Below are 10,688 nucleotides of genomic sequence, written 5' to 3'. Positions count from 1 at the left end.
CTCTATGCCAGGCCTCGCTCTGGACGTGGGGGACGCAGAAGGGAGAAGGGGCAATGGGCCCTTTGCCTTCCCCCGAACTTCCTCCTCTTTTCACACCCTTTTCTGTTCTCTCCAAACAGATCCGTTTTTCTTCTTTCCTGCCTTCCTTTCAGGACCCTCTCTGAACTGTATCCTCCCCACCACCCTTTCCCTCCAGGTCTTCCCACATTCCTCCAATGACCTGAGGGCTGACGGCTGTCAGATCTGGAAACCTAGGGCCCTGTTCTGCTTAGGCCCCACCCAGTAAGTCCTTCTCTTTATCCAGCCGAGCTCTGAAAGCTCAGCTCCTTCCCGCCCAACCAGCCTGCACCTACTCTTTCCTCATCTCTCCCCCAGGGCTCTTGGAGAGAGCCTCCTTTACCCCTAGGTGGAGGAGCAGAAGAGGCGGAAGAGGGGAAAACACAGACTTTATTGAAATGAGGCAGCTGGAGGTACAGAGAGAACCCGATTGCTTGGGGCTCAGGTTTCCAGAAAGAGTGGTGCCTCCACTGTCTCCAAGGTTCAGAGAATGCTTGCTGCTGGTAGGAGCTCTCCCTGCACCTGGGCCTCCCTGGGCTGCGCCAGGGGTCGGGGTGGAGATGAGGAGGAGGGTCCTGGCTTTTCCAGGAGGCAATAAATAGGGGAGGAACTAGTGGGGGCGTGCCTGCGCCTTCCTGGTAGAGGCTTGCTGGGGCCCAGCCTCAAACAAAATTGCAGAAGTCTCCGAAGTACCAAGTTCCAAAACACTTTGGTAGCTTAGAGATGAGGTCACTGGTGGGAGGGGAGGCAGGTCTCAGAAAACAACCTCTGGAGGCTGCTAGTGCAATACAAATGTGCCAGGAGGGGGTTAATAGGCTTAGATTGGGGGGGGGTGCTTTTTGGTCTGTCGCAAGGCAGCTGGTGCTATTGTAAGGTCTGTGGTGACTAGAAAGATTAAGCATTGGTAATATGCCTGCACCCAAACACCTCCCACACAAGAAACCTCAAGGCCTTCTCTCTGTCCTGGGCCTAGAAGGGGGAGTTAGGATAAGAGTGCATTAGGAGAGTCCTCGAAGCTCAAAGGCACTGGACTGAACAAATCGAAGTTGGGAGGGAAAGGAGAATCCAGGAGGCTGGGACTTGTTCCCACCCCGCCCACATGCTGATCCCCAGATTAAAGGCAGAGGGAAGCCCTTCCCTTTACTCTTGACAGGTTGGGTGTCTCCCATGCCTCTGGTCCTCCTGTAGGGTCCCCAGCCATCAGCACCTTGCCCAGACCGGAGAAAAGGGGCCCCCATTCCTCCCAAAAGCAGCTCTAAACTGGCGCCCCAGCCTTGGTGAGGATCGCCTGAGTAGTAAAGCCGAGGCCCAGGGTTAGGGAGAGCAGAGGAGAGGGCTGGACGGCGGCGCTCCGGTGCTGGGGAGCCCCGTCGGTTGCGAGGTTTAGTTCAGGAGGTGACGGAGCTGGGCGAAGCTTCCGGGGAGGTGCACGTGGACTGGTCGGAGGCGTCTCCAGCCGCCTCCTTGGGACAGCCTGAAGGGGCTGGGGGCACCCGGCCTCCCTCCCGCTCGCGCTTCTTCTGCTTCATGCGCCGGTTCTGGAACCAAATCTTGACCTGCGTCTCGTTGAGCTCCAGGGTGGCGGCGATCTCCACCCTCCGGGCCCGGCTCAGGTACTTGTTGAAATGGAACTCCTTCTCCAGCTCGGTCAGCTGCCGCGTGGTGAAGTTGGTGCGGAGGCCACCGGGCGCGCCCAGGCCCAGCTCGGACACCTTCGCTAAGGGCGGGGCGAGAGAAAGGCCACGTCAGTTCTCTCACCTCTTTCTCCTTCCCCTCCCCTCCCCCCTGGCCAGCTCTGCACCCCCATTCACCATGCTGTCCCGCTTCAGCTCTCGAAGCACCAAGCACCCCTCCAGGTGATCTGGATCAGTCTCCCCTCGCTCCCATCCCCCATCCCTCCGCAGGACAGCGGGTCCTGGGCCTGAGCTGGGCACACAGATCCGGAAGTGCGGCTATGTGTGGAGACTTACTCTTAATGGGAACCGGGCACTCTCTGGGTGGGGAGACCCCACCTGACCTGAGACCGGGCAGAGTGCTCTTACCTGCCTCTACCCAGCGGCGCAGAGACAGGAACCTAGCCCAGGACACCTCAGTGCAGAAGCAGCAGAGCCGCTCTGAGCCCCAGAGAGGGGGTGGCCACGTCTGAGCCCTACCTGTCTTGGGTGGGTTCCTCTTAACCTTCATCCAGTCGAAGGTCCGGGCTGTGGGGAGGCTGGTTTCTGACGCGCAGGGCGATTCCTTGGCCTCGGAGAGGAGCTCAGCATAGGCCGGTGCAAAGTTCCCTGTCTGCTCGTTCCCGTAAGGGGGCTGCGGCGGAGGGTACGGCCCCGGGCCCGTTCCAGCGGTTCCATAGCCGTCGGGCAAGGCCCCCAGCTGGGCCCCATAGCTTGAAGGATGAAAATAGCCTCCATCTCCTTCCGGCTGGCCCAGAGGGTAGTACTGAGAAGGCCCGTAGCTGGGGCTGCAGGCAGCCGGGGCGTACCCCGAGGTCGCGGAGCTGGGGAAGGGCACCCCTAACGCCGAGGGCGGGTGCTGGGCCGGATAGCCTGAGTTCTGCTGGAGCGTGGGGCTGGGCAGCCCCCCACCATAGCGGGTCTCGCCTGCATAGCTGTCAACAGAGGGAGCCGAGCTGGGGGGGAAAGAGGTAGGGGCGCTGTAGGCGCTGGGTGCCCGGTTACAGAGTGGGTACTCTAAGAAGGAGTTCATCCTATTATAGTCCATGCGTCGAGGCCGCAGGAGGGTCGGCCTGTTTGGGGGAGACACCCTCTTGCCCTACAACCTTTCCGCAGTATGTCACAGCGCCGAAGCTTGCATCCATGGCCTAACCCAGCTCGCCTGGGCCAGGGCTCCCCCAGGAAGGGGGTAGGGAGTGGGGGTGGAGGGGCGCATGTGATCTCTCCCAGACCAATGGGCGCAGCGGGCCAGAGTTTGGCAGCCCCAGCGCCCATCCATCACCCCCTGAGCATTAGCATGACAAAGACACTTCAATCACCCGCAGCCCATCCATCTGAGGGCGACGTGGAAGCGTCAAAAACATCTTTCTTCAAAGACTTTTGGAAAGAAGGGACCAGAGGGAGAGGGGGGAAAAGTTAGAGGAATATTCAGGACTTTCCTCCCCTCCCAACCCCCAAGGCCTTCAATAGGCTTCTAGGTTATTAGATTTGGACAAATTCAACCCAGCTGCCCTTCATTCTTCCCACCCCCCACCCAAAGGAGCCTTCCCCCCTCACCAAGTCTGTAGACCAGGAGATGGGGAATCCAGCCTCCTTTGCCCAGAACTCCCACTCTGAGTTTCTTTCTCCCAATTTGGGGTGATGGGCTAGGACAGCTGAGTGAGGTATGTTATTTTGGGCCAAATGGATGACTGTGAAGGTAGAGGGTGCAAAAACACCTAAGGGTGTGAGGCAGGGCCCAGAATCTAGAGGAAGAATTAAGTGAGGGGTGGGAAACTGGCATATCAAGGAGCAAGACAAGATGACAGAAATGTGGAGAGGAGGATGAGAAATGCCCCATTCCTCTCTCCATCTCTCCACATAACCACTCTCTCCTCATTCACACATGCATTTCTCTCCCTCAGCTTCTTTTTATATTCTCTCTGTCTCAATCCATCTCTCTCTTCGTCCATCTCTCTCCATATTTATATTCATTCCCTACCTATCCATCAACTCATTTCTCTGGATGTATTTATCCTCTCTCTAGCCATCCATAGCTGTAGCTGGCTCACTCACTCAGACTCAGATAACTCCCTGTATCTCTCCAGAGAGCCACAATGAGCACAGAGCTAGGTAATGTTTACTTACAGGTGAAGAGGAGGGAATTTTTATTCTCTTTCTGAAGTGTTTAAAACTAGTGTAGTGCATTCTTCTGGTTCATTCCTACCCCACAGCACACCCCCCCAAATCCCAAGCCTCAAATCCATAAATTCAATACCAATTACATCTTAAAGATGACTCAAATTTCTGATGACTTTCTAGAACAGGTCAAAGGAGTTTGCTTAGAGAACGGGAGCTTCAGGCTCAGGAGCAGAGTCTCACCCCTTTCTGCTCCGTGTGTCTGTTGGGTTAGGGTTGGGGGAGGGGAGGAGAACAGGAAGTGGCTCCTTCACTCTATTCAGACAGGGATGGAACTGGAAGGGAAGCTCTTAGGTAGAGCCCATTGATTCTCCTCCTCCAGACTCCGAGGACAAGAGCTTGGCGCAATCTAACACCCACGCTCATTTGTAACCTGTCAGGGTGTCTGCCTGGCTGGAGGCCTGGGGCCAGGGCTAGGGCAAGTCCAGGAGGGCAAGAGTTCAGGGGAGGATCTCTGTAAACAACTGAGCTGAGGAGAGGAAGGGGAAGCAGGTGGGACAGGTCCAGAGAGGACCCTCAAAACTTCTCAGGTTTCCCTGCCCCAAAAAGGGCAGGGTGAGTACTCATCCCTCTGCAAGGAGGCCCTAAGTTGTCTCTCAGTCACTGTGTCGCTCCCTCTTTCTGTTTCCCGGTCCCCTCATTTTGCCTGTCCCCTCCTACTTTCTGTCTCTATCACCAGAATCACACTGCCTTTCTATTTTCTTAATAACTGTGAGCCTTGCTTAGCCCTCAGCTATAAAAGAGCTTAGAGCATTTCACAGGACCCCTGCCCCCCTCCCTCCTCACGTGTACTCTGCTTCAGACCCTGCTTCAGAGCAGGACAAGTTGGGGGGAGGGGACCAGCTGGCAACTCCTTTAAGAGAGATGCAATGGGGGAGGGTGAGAGAATGTTCAGTGCAAAGGGATGAGGGCGGACAAAGGAAAGGAGAATTGAGGTGGGGGGCGGGGGCGGCCTGCAGAGGGACTGAAGAGAAAAGGAGTGTTGAGGTGAGAACAAGATTTCTTTCTATTTCCCCTTTTGGGTTTGTAGATGCTCCCAACAGTTTCCTCTCACTTTAAGATGTTCTCCACAGAGGCATTTGGAGAAGAGGGAAGTAGGGAACCAGGGTTTCTCTTCAAACCCCAAATCTGAACTAGGTCTATATCTGACCTGGCTGTCCTGCTTCTGGGAGACTTGAGACTCTACTTTCCACCTTTCCCTCAACCCAGGGAGACCCTCCTCACCTCATCCCTCGCCCTCCTAATTAAGGGAACAATTTGAGGTCTAAAGGGGGAAGTAAACTCCAAATCAGTTTAATAAAAGAGTAGAAATCATTCTGGGAATTGGGGAAATGCAGTCTCCCTAGTAACAGCTGAAGTCACCAATAGTCTATTATAAAGACTAGAAGGAAGGGGGCGGAGAAAATGTGCCTCAAGTTATATTGTCAAGTGCAGTGGTTGCTTTGGTCTCAGCTCTCCCAATTCACTCTGCTCTCCAATTCATCCCTGAGCCTTGCTACCTTCTTTTGTGTAGCAGAAAGATGAAAACTTTTCAGATTTCCTGGTGGCTCTCCGAGCCCCAGCAGAAAGGACTGGGAGAAAAAGCAACATGGGTCCTTAGGTTCCCAAGTCTCTTCCTCCTTAAAAGAAACTCCACTGGCCTCTGGCCTGAGGAGAAACCCTATGGAGCCTGGATTCCTTGCTAAGCCCATAGCTGAGTGAAACACAAAACAAACAAACAAACAGTGTAATCCACATCTGAAGTAACCTATGGCCTATAGGATTATCTGGTTGACCAAATTAAAGTCACCAGAGATGGTCTGGGAAGACCCAACACCAAAGTGAAATATAGTTGATTTCCTCTTTTCTATAATCTGTTTAGACATATAGGAGAGCAAGGAAAACACAGGCATGTTTAGTACTGAAATGATCTTTTTTTTTTTTTTTTTTTTTTAATTTATTCATTATTTTTGGCTGTGTTGGGTCTTCGTTGCTGCGCACGGGCTTTCTCTAGTTGCGGTGAGTGGGGGCTACTCTTCGTTGCGGTGCGCGGGCTTCTCATGGCGGTGGCTTCTCTTGTTGTGGAGCACGGGCTCTAGGCACGCAGGCTTCAGTAGTTGTGGCTCGCGGGCTCTAGAGCGCAGGCTCAGTAGTTGTGGCACATGGGCTTAGTTGCTCCACAGCATGTGGGATCCTCCCGGACCAGGGCTTGAACCCAGGTCCCCTGCGTTGGCAGGCAGATTCTTAACCACTGCGCCACCAGGGAAGTCCCTGAAATGATCTTTGAGAGATACTGATCCCTGTACCACTAAGGCAGGGAGACCATTCTAATCAGAATGGGGAAGTGTTAGAAGTTTGCACCTAATTCTGGCCTTTTCTATGGAGGAAGCTGCTTTAGCTGGGGGTTGGCAGGAGCAATCTAACAGTTCTTTCATTAGGCCCTTAAGTGCCTTTCTGCCTGCTCTCCCCAGCCCAGATCTTGAAGACCAAAGTTCAAGATCAAAGACTGGAACTTAAGAATTTAAAAGATATTCAGGGTTATAATTTTTTTCTCCATAAGAAATGGTTTCTTGTTGCTGTTTTGGGGGAGGATGCAATCTGAATTCAGTGCTGTTTGTCTTACTACAAGCTCATTAAAATGTCACAAGTCTGGTTGAGAACCATAGGCTACGGGTGGTGCATAATGTACTGGGAAGACTGTTAGTTTTGGGGCCAGAATACTTGGGTTCAAATCCTTGCTTGGCCATTTCTTAGCATTATGGTCCTGGACAAGTTTCCTGGTTCCTCTGAATCTCAGCCTCAGAGAAGAAGAATGGGTTTAATACTGCTTACTTCACTGCATTGTTAGTAGGATTAAAGCAAACAAGAAAATATAAACCATAGAGAACTCTATAAGTGTATGATATTGACATTACATGCACATTCTGAAATAGTGTGAGTCAGTCTTCAGTTTTTTAATATAACTAGCATATTAAAATATGGAAATATGTGATAGGAAAATAGCACATGTGCTATATCTTTATGTAACATATCACCATAATTGTACAATATGTACTTTATCATATGCAAATTTCATTGAGAATTCAGAAGGCTGGCTCCGTTTAGGCAAAGGATTTTCTTCTAAACTGAAGAGTTTTTTGAAAAGTAAAGCCTAATATTGTATAATCTATAACAAATCCAAATGATTAAAACTGCAGCAGAGGGACTTCCCTGGTGGCACAGTGGTTAAGAATCCGCCTGCTAATGCAGGGGACACGGGTTCGAACCTTGGTCGGGGAAGATCCCACATGCCACGGAACAACTAAGCCCATGCGCCACAACTACTGAGCCTGCGCTCTAGAGTCTGCAAGCCACAACTACTGAAGCCCGCGTGCCTAGAGCCCGTGCTCCGCAACAAGAGAAGCCACCACAGTGAGAAGCCCGTGCACTGCAACGAAGAGTAGCCCCCGCTCACCGCAACTAGAGAAAGCCCGCACGCAGCAACAAAGACCCAATGCAGCCAAAAATAAAATAAATAAATAAATTTAAAAAAAAAAACTGCAGCAGAAAGATTTGAGGTTGGGTATTAGCAAGAACTTCCTGACCTTCCAAATTTTGGAGAAAAGTTTTCTAGATGTTTTCTCTCTTCCCTTGAAGGGTTTAGCTTAGAAACTGTCCTTCCCAAGGTAGGGGTTGAACCTGACTTCTGTGATGTCAGAATAGGATGTAAACTTTCACCTGGAGGGAAAAGTAAGTCAGAGAGTCGGGATCTTTCTAAAAGGAAAGATTAGAGAAACATGAAGAATTGAAATAACTTTCTACTTAATTGGGTCTATCCAGGTATGGTGGTTGCAGCCAAAATACCCGCGGTGGAGAACTTACTGAACATCCATCAAGCTGAATTTGTATCTGAATGACTGTCCAAACTGTGATTTTTCTGTGGTGGTTGGGAATTAGAGAAGGTTTTAGGAAGGCACTTTTACTGTTGACTGTCTCCTCAGAGGAGGAAGCAGTTTGTTAGATCTCCTTCAGGCACCAAATATCTGCCTCACCACTGAGTGTGGAGAGGGATGGGGGTGGGGGAGCAGGAGGGCAGAGCTGGGCTGGAGAGGTCAGTGGAGGATTTGGGCCACACCAGCCATAGCAGGTGAAGGGAATGATGTAGGGCCCGAGAGTCTCCTTTCTGCAAACTGAGGACATTTACTTGATAGACCATATTTCAGGAAGATGTACAGTGGGGCCAGTGAGTGTTTGTCAGAGACTTGGAGGAAAGGTGGGCAGGGGGTTCAGCAGAGCTCTTTAGGGGGACCCAGAATTTGTACCTATGCTCTGATACCCTAGCAACCAGATAAAACCTGACTACAGGGGACTTTTAAAGTCTAGTACACTGGGAATTCCCTGGAGGCCCAGTGGTTAGGACTCCATGCTTCTACTACAGAGGGCAGGGGTTCGATCCCTGGTCCTGGTCTGGAAACTAAGATCCCACATGCCTCGTGGAGTGACCAAAATAAATAAATAAACATTAAAAAAAATAAAGTCTAATACACCATGACAAAGAAGTTTGGTGCCTCTTTTTGTATAAAATGTCCTACTCTTTTTCAAACAAGAGTAAACATAACAAAATGTTGGGGAAGGTGGCAGAGAATGAAAGCCAGAGGAAAACTTGGCTAGGACACTTTTTTTGTTTTGTTTTGTTTTCATTTATTTTTATTTTTTTTAATTAATTTTTAAAAAGAAAAGTTTAATTAAAGACCAAGTTTAGTTCAGAAACAATGTTCATCAAGCAATAAATTAAGCACCCTGTATAGTGGACCAGAAGTTCTATTTCTCTGCTGCCTTTACAGGAGTAGCACCACAAAGGTGAAACTGGTAGCATGTAATGCTCGAGTACTTGGTTCACATCTTGCTGAGTGTCGTGTCCCCCATGCCCAGCTCAGGGCACGTAGTGGATGCTCATTAAACACCAGGGGGAAGTGACTCTGGGGTCTTGATGGAGGAGTGAGAGTCAGCCTGCAGGATCCCGAGGCTTAAAAGGGCCGACCCTTGAAATAAAGAACACTGTCTAGCTACAGATGGTTCAGAGCTCCCTGTATGATGCTTATTCTCCTCTTTTAGCCCATCAAAATTTGCATTCTTGGTCCTCCTGCTGTGGGAAAATCCAGCATCGCTGAAGTGTTGTCCAAATACTACAAACTGCATCACATTAAATTGAAGGATGTCATTTCTGAAGCCATAGCAAAACTGGTAACACTTTTAACTACTTTATTGGGAATTTTTATATTTTTAGGACACTTCTTAATACTCATATTCATTGAATACCTGGCACCTGGCACACAGCACTACAACCAATTACATGCTTGTTGAAAAGATTTCTCTCCCTGCTTTTAAATAGTGATTGGGGCATGATTGTTTGTGTAAAGATACAAATTGAAATTTGTTAAAATGGCTGTACCAGATACTTGGGAGGTGGGCTATCATCAAACATCAAGAGTCACCACCTCCATTTAAAAGCACATGACACCAGCCATAATAAATATTTGATACATTGTTTGTGAAGACTAATGAATATACTTTTGGCATATACTGATGCAGAGAACATTAGAGGCATTTAGTTCTTCCATTTATTTTATAGTTAGAGAAACTGAGGTCCAGAAATGGGAAGGGATTTACCCTGGCATAAGTTTAAAAAAAAAAATTTTAATGACTCATGGTTATCATGATTGCAAATAATTCCTCAATCTAACGGTCTTTTGCTTTCACCATAATATTAATGGGCCATTCTTCTTAAAAGAATGACTCACCAAGAGCAGGGCAGACTGACCAGCAGCTTTCAGTACTGCACTGAAGCCTTCCCACTCCAACCACAGCCAGTTTATAACCAGTCTGTGCTACATACCACTCAAGAGGAGTCCTGCCCCATCAGGATAGGATAAGTGAGTACAGCCACCTGGCACTGCCCTCTAACCTGCCATCACTGGGGGGTCTGCTGCCTTATCTGGGAAACCATCCTCTTCTCCTTCCTTCTCCATAGCCAGGCTGGAAAACTCAGGTTAAAGAGGATGACCCTAGAGATGAAACAAGGAAAAGGAGCTAATTTGGAACACAGGCATCCTGAATCCTGGCCCCTTATGAATCCTAAATTGCCAGGCATTCCTTTGAATTTAAAATTGGTTGGGATAGAAAAGAGGAGTCATTTCCTTTTGGAAATACCTTGCCTCTTTGTTCTGCTCTGGTGGCATCAGAGATGGTGAGTTACGTGAAACATGGGACAGAAGAAAGAGAGAGAGGCTGTATGTTGCCTGTAAAAAGAGTTCTAACTCCTCTCTAATTAATAATCAATCAAGGGAAATGCTGGACCTCCTGATTCCCTGGATTGGTTGCTTCTCACTCCCAGGACACACAAAGTACCTAGATCTAAACAGGTAGATTGAGCCTTTTGTTGGGCCTTCCACTCACTTTGGCAGGAGGGATTAGGGAATGATGCAGCCTCAGGCAGGAGCTGAAATTCAGTGCCCTGTGGGCCACTGGTTTGGGTTGGGGTAGATTGGAAGGCAGTGCCCAGGTAAAGTGGGTAAAAAATTCTTAAGCATGGGAGGAAGGCAGGAAGAAAGGTGGCATTACGATCCAGCAATACTTCTCAAACTTTAATGTGCATATAGATTACTTGGGGATCTGCTGAATTGAGATTTTGATTCAGAAGATTCGGAGTGGGGCCTAAGATTCTGCATTTCTAACTAGCTCACAGATACAGCCGATGCTGCTGGTCCATCAAGTCTCTTAGAGAACTGGAGCCTTAGAGGCCCCCGAGTACTGCAGACCAAG

General features: G+C 49.6%; 1 protein-coding gene across 1 annotated transcript; it reads right to left on the bottom strand.

The window, feature by feature from the left end:
• Positions 1-1,445: 1,445 nt before the first annotated feature.
• Positions 1,446-2,778, bottom strand: HOXB1 (homeobox B1). The gene is made up of 2 exons (XM_036837484.1): positions 2,211-2,778; positions 1,446-1,774 (listed from the first exon to the last, which is right to left on the bottom strand). Exons 1-2 carry the CDS (start codon positions 2,776-2,778, stop codon positions 1,446-1,448), a joined length of 897 nt encoding a protein of 298 aa, XP_036693379.1.
• Between the last annotated feature and the right edge of the window lie 7,910 nt (positions 2,779-10,688).

Source organism: Balaenoptera musculus, chromosome 20 (assembly GCF_009873245.2).
Source record: "Balaenoptera musculus isolate JJ_BM4_2016_0621 chromosome 20, mBalMus1.pri.v3, whole genome shotgun sequence".
Taxonomy (NCBI): Eukaryota; Metazoa; Chordata; class Mammalia; order Artiodactyla; family Balaenopteridae; genus Balaenoptera; species Balaenoptera musculus.
Note: the sequence above shows the minus strand (reverse complement) of the source record. Positions and strands in the feature narration are given on the sequence as shown.

Excerpts from the sequence above, each read along its gene's own strand:
- HOXB1 (XM_036837484.1), bottom strand. The coding sequence starts at position 2,778 with ATGGACTATAATAGGATGAACTCCTTCTTAGAGTACCCACTCTGTAAC. Across the intron at positions 1,775-2,210 it reads GAGGAACCCACCCAAGACAG|CGAAGGTGTCCGAGCTGGGC; the intron begins GTAGGGCTCAGA and ends CCCCGCCCTTAG.